The sequence below is a fragment of the Rana temporaria genome, chromosome 10 (genome assembly GCF_905171775.1).
Source record: "Rana temporaria chromosome 10, aRanTem1.1, whole genome shotgun sequence".
Taxonomy (NCBI): domain Eukaryota; kingdom Metazoa; phylum Chordata; class Amphibia; order Anura; family Ranidae; genus Rana; species Rana temporaria.
In genome coordinates, this window is record NC_053498.1 from 153672772 (window position 1) to 153693725 (window position 20954).

General features: G+C 49.3%; 2 protein-coding genes across 2 annotated transcripts; both read left to right on the forward strand.

The window, feature by feature from the left end:
• Positions 1 to 11120: 11120 nt before the first annotated feature.
• LOC120915790 (arylacetamide deacetylase-like 4) lies at positions 11121 to 20446 on the forward strand. The gene is made up of 4 exons (XM_040326587.1): positions 11121 to 11334; positions 12135 to 12357; positions 15402 to 15465; positions 19442 to 20446. The coding sequence occupies exons 1-4, from the start codon at positions 11170 to 11172 to the stop codon at positions 20223 to 20225; spliced, it is 1236 nt and encodes a 411-aa protein (XP_040182521.1). The 5' UTR covers positions 11121 to 11169; the 3' UTR covers positions 20226 to 20446.
• LOC120915906 (arylacetamide deacetylase-like 4) lies at positions 12207 to 20225 on the forward strand. The gene is made up of 3 exons (XM_040326720.1): positions 12207 to 12357; positions 15402 to 15465; positions 19442 to 20225. The coding sequence occupies exons 1-3, from the start codon at positions 12207 to 12209 to the stop codon at positions 20223 to 20225; spliced, it is 999 nt and encodes a 332-aa protein (XP_040182654.1).
• Positions 20447 to 20954: the final 508 nt, after the last annotated feature.

The window sequence follows — 20954 nt, forward strand, 5'->3', positions numbered from 1 at the left end:
ACCCAATCAGACCTCCCCCTCCCAATCAGACCTCCCCCTTCCGGGTCCACCTAATCAGACCTCCCCTCCCGGGTCCTACCAATCAGACCTCCCCCTCCCGGGTCCACCCAATCAGAGCTTTCCCTCCCGGGTCCTCCCAATCAGAGCTTTCCCTCCCGGGTCCTCCCAATCAGACCTCCCCCTCCCGGGTCCACCCAATCAGACCTCCCCCTCCCGGGTCCAACCAATCAGACCTCCCCCTCCCGGGTCCACCCAATCAGACCTTCTTCTCCCAGGTCCACCCAATCAGACCTTCCCCTCCCGGGTCCACCCAATCAGACCTTTTTCTTCCAGGTCCTCCCAATCAGACCTCCCCTTCCCGGGTCCACCCAATCAGACCTTCTTCTCCCAGGTCCACCCAATCAGACATTCCCCTTCCGGGTCCACCCAATCAGACCTCCCCCTCCCAGGTCCACCCAATCAGACCTTCTCCCAGGTCCTCCCAATCAGACCTCCCCTTCCCGGGTCCACCCAATCAGACCTTCTTCTCCCAGGTCCACCCAATCAGACATTCCCCTTCCGGGTCCACCCAATCAGACCTCCCCCTCCCAGGTCCACCCAATCAGACCTTCTCCCAGGTCCACCCAATCAGACCTCCCCCTCCCAGGTCCACCCAATCAGACCTTCTTCTCCCAGGACCACCCAATCAGACCTCCCCCTCCCGGGTCCACCCAATCAGACCTTCTTCTCCCAGGACCACCCAATCAGACCTTCTCCACCCAATCAGACCTTCCCCTCCCAGGTCCTCCCAATTCGACCTCCCCCTCCCGGGTCCACCCAATCAGACCTTCTTCTCCCAGGTCCTCCCAATCAGACCTTCTCCTCCCAGGACCACCCAATCAGACATTCCCCTTCCCAGGTCCACCCAATCAGACCTTCCCCTTCCCAGGTCCACCCAGACATTCCCCTTCCAAGGTCCACCCAATCAGACCTTCCCCTTCCAAGGTCCACCCAATCAGACCTTCCCCTTCCCAGGTCCACCCAATCAGACCTTCTTCTCCCAGGTCCACCCAATCAGACCTCCCTGTCCCGGGTCCACCCAATCAGACATTCCCCTCCCAGGTCCACCCAATCAGACCTCCCCCTCCCAGTTAGACCTTCCCCTCCCAGGTCCACCCAATCAGACCTTCCCCTTCCAGGTCCACCCAATCAGATCTTCCCCTTCCCAGGTCCACCCAATCAGACCTTCCCCTCCCAGGTTCACCCAATCAGACCTTCCCCTCCCAGGTCCACCCAATCAGACCTTCCCCTCCCAGGTCCACCCAATCAGACCTTTTCCTCCCAGGTCCACCCAATCGGACCTTCCCCTCCCAGGTCCACCCAATCAGATCTTCCCCTTCCCAGGTCCACCCAATCAGACCTCCCCCTCCCAGGTCCACCCAATCAGACCTTCCCCTCCCAGGTCCACCCAATCAGACCTTCCCCTCCCAGGTCCACCCAATCAGACCTTTTCCTCCCAGGTCCACCCAATCAGACCTTCTCTTCGGGGTCTTCCTCAGAAGACTGAAACTAGTCAATGCTGCTTCATTTCACTAATCCTGAGGTGGAGATAATTCTGGTGAATAAAATAGAATATCAAAAATCCATCGTAGAAAATAATGAAAGACACAAATAGTTAAATTCAGAAGTGGGAGGAAAGGATTTCAAAGTAATTATTAAATGATATCTTACCACAAGGATCATTGTGATGGGCTATGGAACCACTTCCGGGGATTTCCAAAGCTTCTAAAATTAATATTCAGGGGACTTCAAGGAAACCGATCGATAGATCGAGATAGAGTGATGGGCTATCTGATAAGCATTGGGTTTGAAGAAGAAGATGATCCTCGGGAAAGGGAGTTTTTTCTTGGAGGAACAAGTGAAGCCGATGATCCCCTTTACTCTCTGAACTTTCCCTTTACACATCCCCCATCTAAGGACTAGAGGTGAAGTTTAGAAGATTTACCAGCATTTGATTGGCAGCACTTCTTATTCATTGGAGCCTTCTGCTGTCTCAGCCAATGAGAAGTGAGAGTCTCGTGCAACGTCTCTGGATCGAGAGGGGGCTCAGGTAAGTATTTGAGGGGGGCTGCTGCACCCTGAAGGCTTTTTATCTTAATGCATCGAATGCCTTCAGAACCACTAAAAGATAATAATAATAATAAGGATTTAGGCCGATATCTCTCAGTGTTAGACTCTTCTACATATACAAAGGGAATGCAATGCAAAGAAAATCACAATAAGTCTAACAGAAGTAACCAGGAGGTCCTGAGAGAATGACCTATGACCCCAGGTATGAAGGGCAGAGGATGACCTATGACCTCAGGTATAAAGGGCAGAGGATGACCTTTGACCCCGGGTAAAAAAAGGGCAGAGAATGACCTATGACCCCAGGTATAAAGGGCAGAGAACGACCTTTGACCCCAGGTATAAAGGGCAGAGGATGACCTTTGACCCCGGGTAAAAAGGGCAGAGAATGACCTATGACCCCAGGTATAAAGGGCAGAGAACGACCTTTGACCCCAGGTATAAAGGACAGAGAATGACCCCAGGTATAAAGGGCAGAGAATGACCTATGACCTCAGGTATAAAGGGCAGAGGATGACCTTTGACCCCAGGTTATAAAGGGCAGAGAATGACCTATGACCTCAGGTATAAAGGGCAGAGGATGACCTTTGACCCCAGGTAAAAAAGGGAAGAGAATGACATATGACCCCAGGTATAAAATGGGAGTGTCTGCATGCAGAAAGAGTGGGGATGGGGGTGTCTGTCCACCAGCCCCGCACTTACCCCATCTAGGTCACAGACAGCTTCGGAACCTTCCTGTGTCTCCTCCTGACTGGCTTCACGGTGGATTCCCCTGAGTCTCCTCCTTCTCAATGGCCTCTTCCTCAGCAGCCAATATGGTAATTTTTCCTCTCGGCCAATCGGATCTCAGGACCCGCTTCCTGACTGTCCAGGAAGAGAATTAGGAAGACAATAGCAAATATTAATTTGCCATTATCACACAAGTGGGTGGGCTCAACCATGTGCCCACCCTTTTTGAAGCCATGCATGGAGATTAGGGGCTGGATGCATGGATTAGGGGGGCGGCCCCACCACTTGACCTCCTGAATATTGCCCAGTCTAAAGGCCTGCTGCCGGGGTCCTGTCAGGGCCAAAGCGCTGTACTTCCTCCTTTAACACACCAGCGTGACCGCCCTAGATTGGCTTCCCGGCGGCTAACTAGGGGAATTAAGGCGTGTGCGCATACGCATGTGACCTCTCGGGGCAAATCACCAGCGTGACCGCCCTATTTAAACCAGCTCCTGTCAGTAGACAGGTTGCTGGTTTATCGTCAGCTACTTCCTGAACCTGTGTCTCTGGAAACCATTTCCTGTTGGAATTCCGTTCGACTCACCTCTCACCTGGAACCTGACCTCGGATTGCTTCACCACTCTATTGAACTCTTCTGACCCCGACCTCGGCTTGTGACCTGGACTCTGTTGTTGTTTCTCCTGCCCTTGAACCTCTTGGCTTGTGAACCGGATCTGCTGTCTTCTCTGCTCCCCGAACCTTGGCTTGCACCCCGGACTTTCCAGTTTGTTTCTTGGACTCTTTCAGTACCGGTTATCCGGCTTCAGTATCGTTTGTTCCTGTTTCCGTCTGCGGTCACCCAGAAGCACCTGTCATCTACAACCGTCACCGGTACCGCCTCGTGCTTCCGCCACCTGTTCCAAAACTCAGTGGGCGGGCGCGCTTGGTCGTAAAGGTGAACCACCCTCGGCAGTTCGGTCTCGGTGAGTACTTGATTCCTGATAGGTCCACTCCTATACCATGCTGCCTGCTGATGGGGTCCAGTCTTCATCCATGCGATTTTTAGCAGGACTGTGACATTGCAGCGGAGAAATCTGACACTAACTGACACTTTTTGTGGACCAGTGATCGGTGCTAAAAAAAAAATACACTGTCACTGTGTAAATGACACTGACTGGAAAGGGTGGAAGAGAGACATCTGTGATTAGCAGGAACACAAGATCTCTCTCTCCCTCTGTGACAGAACAACAGTCTGCCTTGTTTACATATCTGTCTCTCCTACGACCCGCTGATTGGCTTCCGCACACGCGCCCCAGAGCCGACAACAGGAATCACTTACAGGTATGTGATTTTGCACTTAAGGGCCGTCCAGCCGCAGTAAATGTATGTTAGGTACCACCGCCGTCTTCCATCCACCTCCTCCCAACTCTGGATCACCACCACCATCCCCCCATCTCCGGATCACCGCCGTCTTCCATCCACCTCCTCCCAACTCCGGATCACCACCACCGTCCCCCCATCTCCGGATCACCGCCGTCTTCCATCCACCTCCTCCCAACTCCGGATCACCACCACCATCCCCCCATCTCCGGATCACCGCCGTCTTCCATCCACCCACGGATCACCACCACTGTCCCCCCATCTCCGGATCACCGCCATCTTCCATCCACCTCCTCCCAACTCCGGCTCACCGCCGTCTACAATCCACCTCCTCCCAACTCCGGATCACCACCACTGCCCCCCCATCTCCGGATCACCGCCGTCTTCCATCCACCTCCTCCCAACTCCGGATCACCACCACCGTCCCCCCATCTCCGGATCACCGCCGTCTTCCATCCACCTCCTCCCAACTCCGGATCACCACCACCGTCCCCCCCATCTCCGGATCACCACCGCCGTCTTCCATCCACCTCCTCCCATCTCCGGATCACCACCACCGCCCCCCCATCTCCGGATCACCACCGCCGTCTTCCATCCACCTCCTCCCATCTCCGGATCACCACCACCGTCCCCCCCATCTCCGGATCACCACCGCCGTCTTCCATCCACCTCCTCCCATCTCCGGATCACCACCGCTGTTCTGAGCTCTGCAGACATAAAACTTACACTTTGTCCTTCCAGGATTACCCTTAAATCGCCCCCTACCAGATATAGACATGTACTGCAGATTATCTCACCACCTCCAACTCTTTAACCACTTAAGGACCGCCTCACATACATTTACAGATGGGTGTATGGATGGGAGGAAGGGAGGGAATGGATAGATTGATCAGTGGATGGATAGGAGGATAAGATGATTGGAGGGATGGATGGATGGTGACATGGCAAGATAGGTTGTATGCAGAGCACACCGCCATTTTGCCTTTGCTAATAATTACAGATTTCGTCTCAATGTAACAATCCATCTTAAGCTAAAATTCACTCACCTTCCATTCAAGTCAAGAGACATCACCACACTGTTCTTATCATCTCGGCATCCCAGCCATCACCGCCTGGCGACGCCCTCACAGGGTCCTTTTATTATATGTAAATAGTTGACAAATTACATATAAGCAGATAACCACAATTAATATATTCAACATTAAAGCGGTAGTGGAACGAAGGCATACATTATTTAAATAAAGGAAATAATCCATAGTAATAAGAAAAAAATTATATTTTAGAAATTTTGGAAGTGGTAAAAACGTAAACCCTATAGGGCCATCTAGTGGATAAAGGGGGGAAAGACAACCACAATACTGAATCATATATGTAATATCACCTAGTAAATTCACTATGATGGATGGACCACAGAAAGATATCAGCCCATTACATGGAGGTGATATACATATATGCATGTCACTTGCTGGGAACTGAAGATTACATTAATTCAAAGGAACTCTGATGTTAATAAAAAACAGTCATTCCAAAAAAAACGAATTCCCACCCCAAATGATTAAATTGATTTGTGACAAATCTATGATTTTATATTTGTGACGGACCCATCCGTATACTGGACATATTGTGTTCGTCTGCTTTGCCGTTTTACATGAAGTCGTCGACCCCCCCCCTTCGACGGCGCTGTGCGGGAGAATTGAACAACCCGACTGGACTTAACCCAGATAGCCGTCCCCTGGAGTCAACCGCATACCAACGAACTATAACAGACTTTGACTCCATGGCGATGTGCCTCTGCCCGAGGAGATAATTGAATTTCGTCCCAACTGTCTCCCGCGCAGAGGGGAGGAAACTGTGATGCATGCTGGGAAATGGTGGGGATGTATGTTTGAAATGTCCCCATGTCGTTCTGTTATTTCAGTCTCCTATCTGGTCCCCTAGGGGAGTGTCCACCAGGTGGGAGACCTGCATAAATACGGGCGGGTAGCCCACAGTAAAGTTAGTTCGTGTTTTACCCTCATAATGGAGCTTGGTCTCGTTACTGGAGGGGATTGGGTTACTGGCCACTAAGGACGGTGTATGGAGATGGTGGCCGGTTGGAACCTATTGCACTTCGGCGGTTAGTGGCGGTTCGTGTACTTTGGAGCTCGGGAAGAGAGGTACCGCAACAATATTTAATTGGACCCTCATCACACCATTCGTAGTAAAGGAGGGAGCACCTCAGGAATTATCCAAAAAGGCGTTCACCTCATACCTACGTTCAGGCCCTGAGGCTTAAGGCATTTGACTCGATAGATCCAGCTCATCTCAAGTTTAGAGATGACTCTTCTTTTAGACCCCCCTCTCCAATGAGGTTTCAAGTTGTCGATAGCAACGAAGGAGGTGCCACTAGGATCTCTAGCGTGCACTTCTCTATAGTGGCGGGATACTGAATGTTTTTTGTAGCCCCTTCTTATATTCCCTATATGTTCATTAACCCTTATTTGAAAGGATCGTATTGTAAGTCCGATGTATTGCAACCCGCATGGGCAGGTCAATAGATACACCACGTGAGTGGTGGAACAAGTGATAAAAGATCTAATATTGAATGTTTGGGAAGTACTGTTAGAAGTAAAGCTCAAGGTTTTACGCTCACTTATTGCATTGATCTTACACACAGCACATTTTTTGCATTTATGGTAGCCCACTATATTCTGGAAGAACATAGGTTTATTAGATAGAGGGTCACAAACTCCAGGGGCCAAAGAGTCTCTCAATGAAGGAACTCCTCTAAAGACAACCTGAGAATATAGTGGGCTACCATAAATGCAAACAATGTGCTGTGTGTAAGATCAATGCAATAAGTGAGCGTAAAACCTTGAGCTTTACTTCTAACAGTACTTCCCAAACATTCAATATTAGATCTTTTATCACTTGTTCCACCACTCACGTGGTGTATCTATTGACCTGCCCATGCGGGTTACAATACATCGGACGTACAATATGATCCTTTCAAATAAGGGTTAATGAACATATAGGGTAAATATAAGAAGGGGCTACAAAAAACATTCAGTATCCCGCCACTATAGAGAAGTGCACGCTAGAGATCCTAGTGGCACCTCCTTCGTTGCTATCGACAACTTGAAACCTCATTGGAGAGGGGGGTCTAAAAGAAGAGCCATCTTTAAACTTGAGATGAGCTGGATCTATCGAGTCAAATGCCTTAAGCCTCAGGGCCTGAACGTAGATATAGAGGTGAACGCCTTTTTGGATAATTCCTGAGGTGCTCCCTCCTTTACTAAGAATGGTGTGACGAAGGTCCAATTAAATATAAAATCATAGATTTGTGGGGAATCAATTTAATCATTTGGGGTGGGAATTCGTTTTTTTTGGAATGACTTTTTTATTAACATCAGAGTTGCTTTGAATTAATGTAATCTTCAGTTCCCAGCAAGTGACATGCATATATGTATATCACCTCCATGTAATGGGCTGATATCTTTCTGTGGTCCATCCATCATAGGGAATTTACTAGGTGATATTACATATATGATTCAGTATTGTGGTTGTCTTTCCCCCCTTTATCCACTAGATGGCCCTATAGGGTTTAAGTTTTTACCACTTCCAAAATTTCTAAAATAAGTTTTTCTTATTACTATGGATTATTTCCTTTATTTAAATAATTTATGTGATTTATGCCTTTTTTCCTCTACCGCTTTAATGTTGAATATATTAATTGTGGTTATCTGCTTATATGTAATTTGTCCACTATTTACATATATAGTGATAGGCAGTATTATTGTGGTTAGGTTGATATACAAATTTGTAAACGCTTGGAGATTGGAGATCGAGTAGGGACGACTTTTGGTGAAGTTGGACTTGGTCCGGTTAACACAGGATATTCCTATCGGTGTTCCAGTGACCAGTCCTTATTACGATACTTCCGGTGTCTCTGGTTCCCGTTCTTAGCGTCTCCTATTTGTTTAAAGGGAGTGAAAATGCGGCTGACTTTCATTGGTTGCTGCTACACGAGAGTGAGGCTTGGTTGCTCCTCCGTGGGTATATGAGAGGTGAACGTTCAGTGCGTCGCCCATGCCCTTTGATAACGTCATGTATGACTAAACATGTCAGGGCGGAGCCACGCACTGACGTCACCGCGTTAACGTGACCCTGGAAGCACGGGTGTACGTTTGTTTTTTTATGTAATTTTCTGACGGTAATTTTAAATCGTTTCAGTGTCTATGTTACACTCTTTTAATAAACCCAGTTTTTATGGTACTTCACCATCTCGAGCCTCCGGTTTGTTTTCCTCTGTGATTCCCTGTGGGATACTGAGTTTAGAGCGGATCGCTCCGAGGAGATAGCCACCCGCACGGACTGGGTGAGGATCAGATGGAAGTCGAGGGGCCTAAAGCCCCTGTGACCTCCCATCATCGGATTGGGTGGATATATATGCCTTCTTGACCCCCATCTAACAGGGGGTCCAACTTGTCTGGTAAGAGCATTCACTTACCTTTCCCCTGGTGTGACCCTGAGGAATTCCTCCTTTCAATCAACACTTATCTGATGGCGGATCGTTTTCTTTCATCTTTTCACTGTTTAGATTATATTTGAAATTGGACAATTGTTTCACTTATTTGATGTCTGAACTCAAATTTATTGTTTAAACATTGGTGTATATATATTCCCTTCCATCCACCACGACAGCTTATCCGACACGCCACAATCCAGCAGACAGAACCCATTGGATTTTCCCCAGAAATAACGACACACAGCTCTGTTACTGGTTCCAAAATCTATGAATTAAAGGAACACTAAAGGTTCGTTTTTTATTAGATCAATTGATTTCTGTAAGCTAGAGCATTTAAATATCACTTACCTCGTTTTTCCTTTTGACCTCCAAAACACAGTAATCCAGGTTTGAAAATGCAATTTCCTGTCACTCCTCTTCTTGCTTTCCACCAGCATCTGAGCCGTTTTGCATGGTGGAAAGCAGAATGTTCTCACCCCCTCCCTATGACTACAGCCCTGCGTGAAGATGCTCTCTTATCCCTCACAGGCATGGAGGCTAAGCCTAATGGGAACTGTAGTTCCCATTAGGCCGTGATGTAGCAAGAATAAATGCACACCGCAAACCAGGAAGTCAGTGAGAATAATGATTCAGGAGTGACGGAGGTGAATAAAACAGTTATAATGCAAAACATTACTTTTTACTTTATCAGCTACTGTCAGACTTTAATTTAAGAGGAAAATATTTTTGTCTTTACAACCCCTTTAATTTTAATGGTACACTCTCAGCTTTTTATGCAGTTACAGGCATATTACAGGGACAATGAAACTCTCCACCCACACATCACACAATGGGGGGGCTTCAATATACCTTCTCTTAGACAATGACATAATTATTAGTCATTATCCAGACAGCCTGTCTCCGCAATAATAAGTGATTCACCTACATAATACACATTTCTATGTCAGACGTTTTGGCACCAATCTGACATCATTACTACAGTTAACAAGTACATTCCACACATAAAACAGTATTATCAGCATACATAATGAGAGGTCTTAGGAGCCAGGCTAAATTAACCCCCAAAAGGGGCACAGGGTGACCCTAGACCCAAGAGTCATTATTGACACTGGCACAGGAGTACCCCCCATCCTCCAAAAGTCTCTGGGTGTCACGGGTCATTCCGTTACAATATGGTATTAGCCTTATCGATCAGAGGGACTACTTTGTCATTTTTATTCACATATATATATCATTTTTACATATAATATTTTTTATTCTTATTCAGCTTTTTATTCATTCACTTTATACGCACAATGGTCAGGTTGTGTCGATTTTTCTAGCGCAACCTATTCCCCTCCTGTTTTTTTTATCTTGTTACATGTATATCACATGTTTTTTTAGGTGTTGCAGCTTGATTTATTCATTTAATTTATTTTCATCCATTGCACTTATCAATTTTCACACTTCATTTATTTCCTTAGCGCAATATATTTCCCCATTGTTGAATACAGAGAAGACAAGAGCGCACATCCGCTAAACCCATAATGCGTTTGCAGAGAGGAAACGTCCCCACCAGGCGAACGTCTGCGCATCACACAGGGGCCCCATCAATCACACAGGGGCCCCATCAATCACACACTGGCCCCATCAATCACACAGGGGCGCCCATCAATCACACAGGGGCCCTTTCCCCAGGGAGACATCCCCACTCCGCAAACACCCTTCTCCAAATCAGGAAGTTTATCTCAACCAGCGTCAGTCCGCCCCAGTCGGCTCTTTAGCGCGGGGTGCGGGAGAACTAACCCTGGTGACACTACATATTAAACATCTTCATAAAATTTCCACGACAGTCCCCCTGATGTGTTACAATCATTTGGTTCCTCCAACGTGTTGATCATTATTATTGATCGTCTTTTCTCCTCCATGGATTAGAGCCGCACTGACAATACATATTAAATACATCTTCATAACATTTCCAAAAAAATGGGAGAAATGGATTGATCGGTGGATGGATTGATCGGTGGATGGATGGATTGATCGGTGGATGGATTGATCGGTGGATGGATGGATTGATCGGTGGATGGATTGATCGGTGGATGGATGGATCGGTGGATGGATGGATTGATCGGTGGATGGATGGATTGATCGGTGGATGGATTGATTGGTGGATGGATTGATTGATCGGTGGATGGATGGATTGATTGATCGGTGGATGGATGGGAGGGATGGATTGATGGACACATTGTGAAGGGTGGTGAGATAAGCTGCAGTACAGGTGTATATCTGGTAGGGGGCGATCCTGGAAAGGACAAGGTGTGAAGTTCATTGTGCAGAGCTCAGGACGGGCGTGGCGATCCGGAGTTGGCAGGAGGTGAAGGTTGGAGGAGGTGGAGGGGGGTGGAGGAGGTTGGAGGGATTTAGGAGGACAGAGGAGGACGGGGTGGCGATCCGGAGTTGGCAGGACGGAGGAGGACGGGGTGGCAGCCATGTTTTCTCTTCTCTCTATCTTCGGGGTTTTTCTGTTGCTTTGTACTTTGCTCCTCTTTGGCGCGGTGTACGTGGAATCCCGGAAAGCGGAATATCCTCCGGGAATTGCCTGTTCAGCAGAACTGCGAAGTCTCTACAGAATTCTGAGTTTCATGTCAGTCCTGGTGAGTTCCTGAAGCCGCCCTCCCCCCAGAACAGAGATCTCTTGGGGAGAGTCTCTTAGATCTCTGATGGGTTCTGGGTGGGATATTCCGGGGTCCTCCTGTTAGGGGCGCCCTCATCGGGGGGATATTCCGGGGTCCTCCAGTTAGGGGCGCCCTCATCGGGGGGATATTCCGGGGTCCTCCTGTTAGGGGCGCCCTCACCGGTGGGATATTCCGGGGTCCTCCTGTTAGGGGCGCCCTCACCGGTGGGATATTCCGGGGTCCTCCTGTTAGGGGCGCCCTCATCGGTGGGATATTCCGGGGTCCTCCTGTTAGGGGCGCCCTCATCGGTGGGATATTCCGGGGTCCTCCTGTCAGGGGGTGTCCTCATCTGGGGGATATTCCTGGGGTCCTCCTGTTGGGGGCGCCCTCATCGGGGGGATATTCCCACAGGGGCCCCATCAATCACACAGGGGCCCTTTCCCCAGGGAGACATCCCCACCAGGCGAACGTCTGCGGATCACACAGGAGCCCCATCAATCACACAGGGGCCCCCATCAATCACACAGGGGCCCTTTCCCCAGGGAGACATCCCCACTCCGCAAACACCCTTCTCCAAATCAGGAAGTGTATCTCAACCAGCGTCAGTCCGCCCCAGTCGGCTCTTTAGCGTGGGGTGCGGGAGAACTAACCCTGGTGACACTACATATTAAACATCTTCATAACATTCCCAGGACAGTCCCTCTGATGTGTTACAATCATTTGGTTCCTCTAACGTGTTGATCATTATTATTGATCGTCTTTTCTCCTCCATGGATTAGAGCCGCACTATGGAAACGTTCGGGATTTGCACGGAGATCGGTCTTTACCACCGTTTGGCCAAATTTTTTCCGATGAAGTCAGAAGATGATCCCGAGCTCTTCACGAAGGATCTGGAATTTGAAGGCGTGCCTGTGAGAGTCTACCAGCCCAGAGATCCGTCCGCCGGGGACCGGAAAGGAGTCCTCTTCTTCCATGGCGGAGGCTTCGTGTTCGGAAATCTTGGTAGGTTTCCTCCTAGATACCGATAGCCAGATTCAGGGAGACGTGCCCAACGTTAGGCAGGCGTAGCGTATCTCATATACGCTCCGCCGCCGTAAGTTAGAGAGGCAAGTGCTGTATTCTCAAAGCACTGGCGTCCTAAGTTATGGCGGCGTAGCGTAAATGTCCCGGCATAAGCGCGCCCAATTCAAATTGTGAAGAGGTGGGCGTGTTTTATGGAAATAAAGCATGACCCCACGTAAATGACGTTTGGAAGGAACGGCGCATGCGCCGTCCGTGGACGTATCCCAGTGCGCATGCTCCAAAGTACGCAGCAAAGACTCATTGGTTTCGACGTGAACGTAAATGACGCCCAGCCCTATTCACGGACGACTTACGCAAACGACGTAAAAATTAAAAAATTCGACGCGGGTCCGACGTCCATACTTAACATTGGCTGGGCCAGCTTTTTGGTGGAATATCTTTACGCCTGAAAACGCCTTACGTAAACGGCGTATCTTGCTGATTTACGCATTTTAGGCGTAAATCAGCGTTCACGCCCCTAGCGGCCGGCGTAATTAGACAGCTAAGATACGATGGCGCAGGCGGTCGTATCATAGCTACATTTAATTGCATCTCAATTTGAGAATACACTTAAATGTACGACGGCGCAGATTCAGAGTTACAACGGCGTATCTACTGATACTCTACTGATACGCCGGCGTAACAGTACCTGAGTCTGACTCCAACTGTCATTTCCACGTCGGTTACAATGTATCATTGCTGCCATTTATAGCAGAGAGCGGAGCGCTATCTACACTCCACTGTCCACAGGTTCCTCCAGTCCAGAACAATGGTAATAGGCTGGTTAACTTGTCCAGAAGTGGTAGTAGGAGCGGGGGAGGGAGGAAGCCAATTAAAAGCGGATCTTCATCTTTTTGGTGAAGTTCCACGTTAAAAAGGCAGAGGGCGGAGCCAACTTAACCACTTAAGGACCCCTTCACACTGATATACGTCAGCAGAATGGCACGGCTGGGCACATCAACGTATAGGTACGTTGTCCTTTAAGCCGCGCCCGCGACCCGGTCCGAAGCTCTGACACCGTGAGACTCGCGGACCCAATCGCCGCTGGAGTCCCGCGATCGGTCCCCGGAGCTGAAGAACGGGGAGAGGTGAGTGTAAACACGGCTTCCCCGTTCTTCACTGTGGCGGTGTCATCGATCGCGTGATCCCTTTTATAGGGAGACACAATCGATGATGTCACACCTACAGCCACACCCCCCTAGAGTTGTAAACACACTTCAGGGAACACATAACCCCTTCAGCGCCCCCTTGTGGTTAACTCCTAAACTGCAACTGTCATTTTCACAGTAATCAGAGCATTTTAAATGCATTTTTTGCTGTGAAAATGACAATGGTCCCAAAAATGTGTCAAAATTGTGCGAAGTGTCCGCCATAATGTCGCAGTCATGAAAAAAAAAACGCTGATCGCCGCCATTAGTAGTAAAAAAATAATAATTAATAAAAATGCAATAAAACTATCTCCTATTTTGTAAACGCTATAAATTTTGCGCAAACCAACCGATAAACGCTTATTGCGATTTTTTTTACCAAAAATAGGTAGAAGAATACGTATCGGCCTAAACTGAGGATTTTTTTTTGTTTTATATATATATATATATATATATATATATATTTGGGGGATATTTATTATAGCAAAAAGTAAAAAATATTGAATTTTTTTCAAAATTGTCGCTCAATTTTTGTTTATAGCGCAAAAAATAAAAACTGCAGAGGTCATCAAATACCACCAAAAGAAAGCTCTATTTGTGGGGAAAAAATGACGCCAATTTTGTTTGGGAGCCACGTCGCACGACCGCGCAATTGTCAGTTAAAGCGACGCAGTGCCGAATCGCAAAAAGGGGCAAGGTCCGTTAGCTGCATTTTGGTCCGGGTCTTAAGTGGTTAAAGGATAGGAAAAAGGGGAACTCAAAAACTACCCCCTGCCTACACTCGTCAGTGGCAGTTGGTGGAAGTCAGTGGAGTTGGTGGCAGTCAGTGGCAGTCGGTGGAGTTGGTGGCAGTCGGTGGGGTTGGTGGCAGTCAGTGGGGTAGGTGGCAGTCAGTGGGGTAGGTGGCAGTCAGTGGCAGTCGGTGGCAGTCAGTGGGGTAGGTGGCAGTCAGTGGGGTTGGTGGCAGTCAGTGGGGTTGGTGGCAGTCAGTGGGGTAGGTGGCAGTCAGTGGGGTTGGTGTCAGTCAGTGGGGTTGGTGTCAGTCAGTGGGGTAGGTGGCAGTCAGTGGGGTTGGTGGCAGTCAGTGGGGTTGGTGGCAGTCAGTGGGGTTGGTGGCAGTCAGTGGCAGTCAGTGGGGTAGGTGGAAGTCAGTGGGGTAGGTGGCAGTCAGTGGGGTAGGTGGCAGTCAGTGGGGTTGGTGGCAGTCGGTGGGGTAGGTGGCAGTCAGTGGGGTAGGTGGCAGTCAGTGGCAGTTGGTGTCAGTCAGTGGGGTAGGTGGCAGTCAGTGGGGTTGGTGGCAGTCAGTGGGGTTGGTGGCAGTCGGTGGGGTTGGTGGCAGTCAGTGGCAGTCAGTGGGGTAGGTGGCAGTCGGTGGGGTAGGTGGCAGTCAGTGGGGTAGGTGGCAGTCAGTGGGGTTGGTGGCAGTCAGTGGCAGTTGGTGGCAGTCGGTGGGGTAGGTGGCAGTCGGTGGGGTAGGTGGCAGTCAGTGGGGTTGGTGTCAGTCAGTGGGGTAGGTGGCAGTCAGTGGGGTTGGTGGCAGTCAGTGGGGTAGGTGGCAGTCAGTGGGGTTGGTGGCAGTCAGTGGGGTTGGTGGCAGTCGGTGGGGTTGGTGGCAGTCGGTGGGGTTGGTGGCAGTCAGTGGGGTTGGTGGCAGTCAGTGGGGTAGGTGGCAGTCGGTGGAGTAGGTGGCAACGATTTTCCATTTTGTGTGACCATGCGATCAGAGATCCCGGTACGACTTCTTTTTACTTCTATGCTGTGAATTGTATTCTTTGGATTTTCGGTGGCTGAAGAATTTTCGCCTCCTCAGCTCATTATTGTCCATTTTATTTGTAGATCAATATGACAAACTTTGCGGACACATCTCAAAGAGGGCCGGAGTTGTGCTGGTGTCAGTCGGGTGAGAAGTCTTCATTCTCTTATCTCTTCTATTGCTATTCCAACAATTGTACAAGAAATATGGAACATCAAAGAAGTGCTGTGTGGGAAATTGTCTTCATGTGGATGGGGTCATGTCCTAATCCGGGGTTCAGCACTGGACGTCAGGAGATTCCACATCTCTGTGATGGGGGGGGATCACGTGAAAACCTTCCATTTGGGGCGTGTCTTAGGGTAGGCCACCCCTCATCCCAGGTGAAATAATCTGGTCCTCTTATACCAAGGTTCTCTGGAACTGGAATCGGCTGGAGGTGGTCACAGGGGCAGAACCAGAACATGGCGAAAAGAAAAGACCCCCCAACTTTTTGGCAGACCATGGCATGCAGGGTCTCCTCCCCCTTCAGGGTATGCGCTCACCAATGCCCAGGAACAGGCGGAGTCACGTTCAGGCAACACCCTGACTTAGAAGTGAACCGCACCCCCAGTGCTCATATTAATACATTAACTCTTCCCCTACCCGCGGCTTGGTCCCTGAGGTCTCCACAAAGTAGGTTCAGTCCCAGCTGCTGGGGCACCAACCGACGGCCCACGTCATTGGTAGCGGTGAGTTGGTTTGCACACTGAGCCATGATAGAGTACGGCTCGCGTCATTGGTAGCGGTGGGATGGTTTGCACACTGAGCCATGATAGAGTACGGCTCACATCATTGGTAGCGGTGGGATGGTTTGCACACTGAGCCATGATAGAGTACGGCTCATGTCATTGGTAGCGGTGTGATGGTTTGCACACTGAGCCATGATAGAGTACGGCTCACGTCATTGGTAGCGGTGGGATGGTTTGCACACTGAGCCATGATAGAGTACGGCTCACGTCATTGGTAACGGTGAGTTGGTTTGCACACTGAGCCATGATAGCGTACGGCTCACGTCATTGGTAGCGGTGAGTTGGTTTGCACACTGAGCCATGATAGCATACGGCTCACGTCATTGGTAGCGGTGGGATGGTTTGCACACTGAGCCATGATAGAGTACGGCTCACGTCATTGGTAGCGGTGGGATGGTTTGCACACTGAGCCATGATAGAGTACGGCTCACGTCATTGGTAGCGGTGGGATGGTTTGCACACTGAGCCATGATAGAGTACGGCTCACGTCATTGGTAGCGGTGGGATGGTTTGCACACTGAGCCATGATAGAGTACGGCTCACGTCATTGGTAACGGTGAGTTGGTTTGCACACTGAGCCATGATAGCGTACGGCTCACGTCATTGGTAGCGGTGAGTTGGTTTGCACACTGAGCCATGATAGCATACGGCTCACGTCATTGGTAGCGGTGGGATGGTTTGCACACTGAGCCATGATAGAGTACGGCTCACGTCATTGGTAGCGGTGGGATGGTTTGCACACTGAGCCATGATAGAGTACGGCTCACGTCATTGGTAGCGGTGGGATGGTTTGCACACTGAGCCATGATAGAGTACGGCTCGCGTCATTGGTAGCGGTGGGATGGTTTGCACACTGAGCTATGATAGAATACAGCTCGCGTCATTGGTAGCGGTGGGATGGTTTGCACACTGAGCCATGATAGAGTACGGCTCGCGTCATTGGTAGCGGTGGGATGGTTTGCACACTGAGCCATGATAGAATACAGCTCGCGTCATTGGTAGCGGTGGGATGGTTTGCACACTGAGCCATGATAGAGTACGGCTCGCGTCATTGGTAGCGGTGGGATGGTTTGCACACTGAGCCATGATAGAGTACGGCTCGCGTCATTGGTAGCGGTGGGATGGTTTGCACACTGAGCCATGATAGAGTACGGCTTGCGTCATTGGTAGCTGTGGGATGGTTTGCACACTGAGCCATGATAGAGTACGTCTCACGTCATTGGTAGCGGTGGGATGGTTTGCACACTGAGCCATGATAGAGTACGGCTCACGTCATTGGTAGCGGTGGGATGGTTTGCACACTGAGCCATGATAGAGTACGGCTCGCGTCATTGGTAGCGGTGGGATGGTTTGCACACTGAGCCATGATAGAGTACGGCTCGCGTCATTGGTAGCGGTGGGATGGTTTGCACACTGAGCCATGATAGAGAATGGCTCACGTCATTGGTAGCGGTGGGATGGTTTGCACACTGAGCCATGATAGAGTACGGCTCGCGTCATTGGTAGCGGTGGGATGGTTTGCACACTGAGCCATGATGGAGTACGGCTCGCGTCATTAGTAGCGGTGGGATGGTTTGCACACTGAGCCATGATGGAGTACGGCTCGCGTCATTAGTAGCGGTGGGATGGTTTGCACACTGAGCCATGATGGAGTACAGCTCGCGTCATTAGTAGCGGTGGGATGGTTTGCACACTGAGCCATGATAGAGTACGGCTCACGTCATTGGTAGCGGTGGGATGGTTTGCACACTGAGCCATGATAGAGTACGGCTCGCGTCATTGGTAGCGGTGGGATGGTTTGCACACTGAGCCATGATAGAGTACGGCTCACGTCATTGGTAGCGGTGGGATGGTTTGCACACTGAGCCATGATGGAGTACGGCTCGCGTCATTAGTAGCGGTGGGATGGTTTGCACACTGAGCCATGATGGAGTACGGCTCGCGTCATTAGTAGCGGTGGGATGGTTTGCACACTGAGCCATGATAGAGTACGGCTCACGTCATTGGTAGCGGTGGGATGGTTTGCACACTGAGCCATGATGGAGTACGGCTCGCGTCATTAGTAGCGGTGGGATGGTTTGCACACTGAGCCATGATGGAGTACGGCCCACGTCATTGGTAGCGGTGGGATGGTTTGCACACTGAGCCATGATGGAGTACGGCTCGCGTCATTAGTAGCGGTGGGATGGTTTGCACACTGAGCCATGATGGAGTACGGCTCGCGTCATTGGTAGCGGTGGGATGGTTTGCACACTGAGCCATGATAGAGTACGGCTCGCGTCATTAGTAGCGGTGGGATGGTTTGCACACGGTCATGTACAGAGCCATCTTTTTTTAGATATCCTCTGTTAAAGGTAATACCGCCACCCAGGTGTACTTCAGGTAAATGCAGGATACATTTCAGTAACCCCCGGAATTCCGTGAGAAATCACAATGAGACACAAGAAAGCATTTGAGTGTTCATTAGATCTCTAAAGTTTATTCTCTCAGAGGGACTTATATGCGGAAGAAAGATAGGAGGGGCTGTGTGTTAATGCATATGTCTGTAGATTTCATACAAACTCAGTATTTTCTTATCAAGATTTAAACCAGCTGAATTTAGTTTTAACAATGACTCAGCAGAAGCAGGGTGTGACTCTATGCAAACTGTTAGCTAATGTAAGTATGTCAAAACACATATAGAAAAGTTCATTTCTACTTAAAAATAAAGTCAGTTATTTATACATTCTATTTCATCCTCCTCACAGTTTTTCATGCCGCATGGCTCTGCACATGACCGTTTGCACACGTCACTGCTGCTATTCTATTTGAATATATACATGTCTGTGATTGGTTCTTTTGAAAGAATACAAATGTCTGATTGGCTGTTTTTGAAGCCACCACCTTCTTTTGTTACTCACATTGACAGTATAAATAAAAGCAGCTCCTGATGCTAGAGAGGAGTCCCGCTGATGGAGCGGAGACGTGAGCTGTGGTGATGTCGGATACTCGGGGATATACGGGAAATAGAGTGATCGGTGAGATTATATCATTAGACGGAATGTGTGCCGATCAGCACAGGAGATGTGGTGTGCGCTCCGTGTACAACCTTCTCTCCACAACAAGATGGCGAGCCAGGTAGGAGGAGTGATCAGAGCCTCCTTAGCATCGGATTGAGATGAGGGAGCGAATGATCTGCGTTCCGATGCGTTGGGGAGGCTCTGCTCTGCAAAATACCAGTTTTTCGTCTTTTTACAAACAATTGACATTATATCTGATTGAAGGGCCCCTGGAAGGGCCACAATCTGGGTTAGTGACACATGGAAGTCCTTGTTAACTCTCCGATGTTTCTTTAGGTATCGCCTGGCCCCAGAACACCTGTACCCCGCCGCATTCCAAGATTGTCTGACCGCTTCCATCCACTTCCTGAGGACGGCGCTGGATTTCGGGGTCAATCCCTCGTCTGTCATCACATGTGGGGACAGCGCGGGTGGAAATCTCGCGGCTGCGGTATCACAAGCTCTGGTGACCAGGAAGGATATTCCTAGACCTCTCGCCCAGGTGATGATCTACCCCGTACTCCAGATGATTGACTTCAACTTACCTTCATACCAACAAAACCGCGCTGTGCCCCTCCTACTGCGAGACCGCGCCCTGTTCTACCTGCTGACCTATGTAGGAAGAGGGGACCTGTCTGTCTCCAGAGACGTGCTGAACGGCAGCCATGTCCCTCCAGATGTGAGGAAGAAGTTCTCCAAGTGGCTGAGTGTGGATCATATCCCGGAGGAGGTCGCGGGGTACATGAGGCACACGGGGTACACGCCGCACACCATGGCCGCCTTCGACAAAAATCTGTATGAGAAGCTCAAACAAGTCCTTGAATCTTCGTGTTCTCCTCTGGTGGCTGATGACGCCGCGCTTCGCCTCTTACCAAAATCTTATCTCCTAACATGTGAGTTCGATGTTCTCCGTGATGAGGGGATCCTCTACAAGAAACGTCTGGAGGACAATGGGGTGTCCGTCACCTGGCACCATATCAAAGATGGCTTCCATGGACTCCTCAGCTTCTATGACCAGTGGGCCTGTGAATCGGGGATACGAGCCATGGACAGCATTGTTGGCTTCATAAAAGATGCCTGAGATGTGTCCTGAATGTGACTGGGAACGTCTGTGTGATGAAGGTTGGATCACCCAATAGAAAGGACATTCCATCTTCTCTCCATTCACATCTACTCTCCATTCACTTCCACTCTCCATTCACTTCTACTCTCCATTCACTTCTACTCTCCATTCACTTCTACTCTCCATTCACTTCTACTCTCCATTCACTTCTACTCTCCATTCACTTCTACTCTCCATTCCATCTTCTCTCCATTCACTTCTACTCTCCATTCACTTCTACTCTCCATTCACATTCCATCTTCTCTCCATTCACATCTACTCTCCATTCACTTCTACTCTCCATTCACTTCTACTCTCCATTCACTTCTACTCTCCATTCACTTCCACTCTCCATTCACTTCCACTCTCCATTCACTTCTACTCTCCATTCCATCTATTCTCCATTCACATCTACTCTCCATTCACATCCACTCTCCATTCACATCTACTCTCCATTCACATCTACTCTCCATTCACTTCTACTCTCCATTCACTTCTACTCTCCATTCACTTCTACTCTCCATTCACTTCTACTCTCCATTCACATCTACTCTCCATTCACTTCTACTCTCCATTCCATCTTCTCTCCATTCACTTCTACTCTCCATTCACTTCTACTCTCCATTCACTTCTACTCTCCATTCACTTCTACTCTCCATTCACATCTACTCTCCATTCATTTCTACTCTCCATTCATTTCTACTCTCC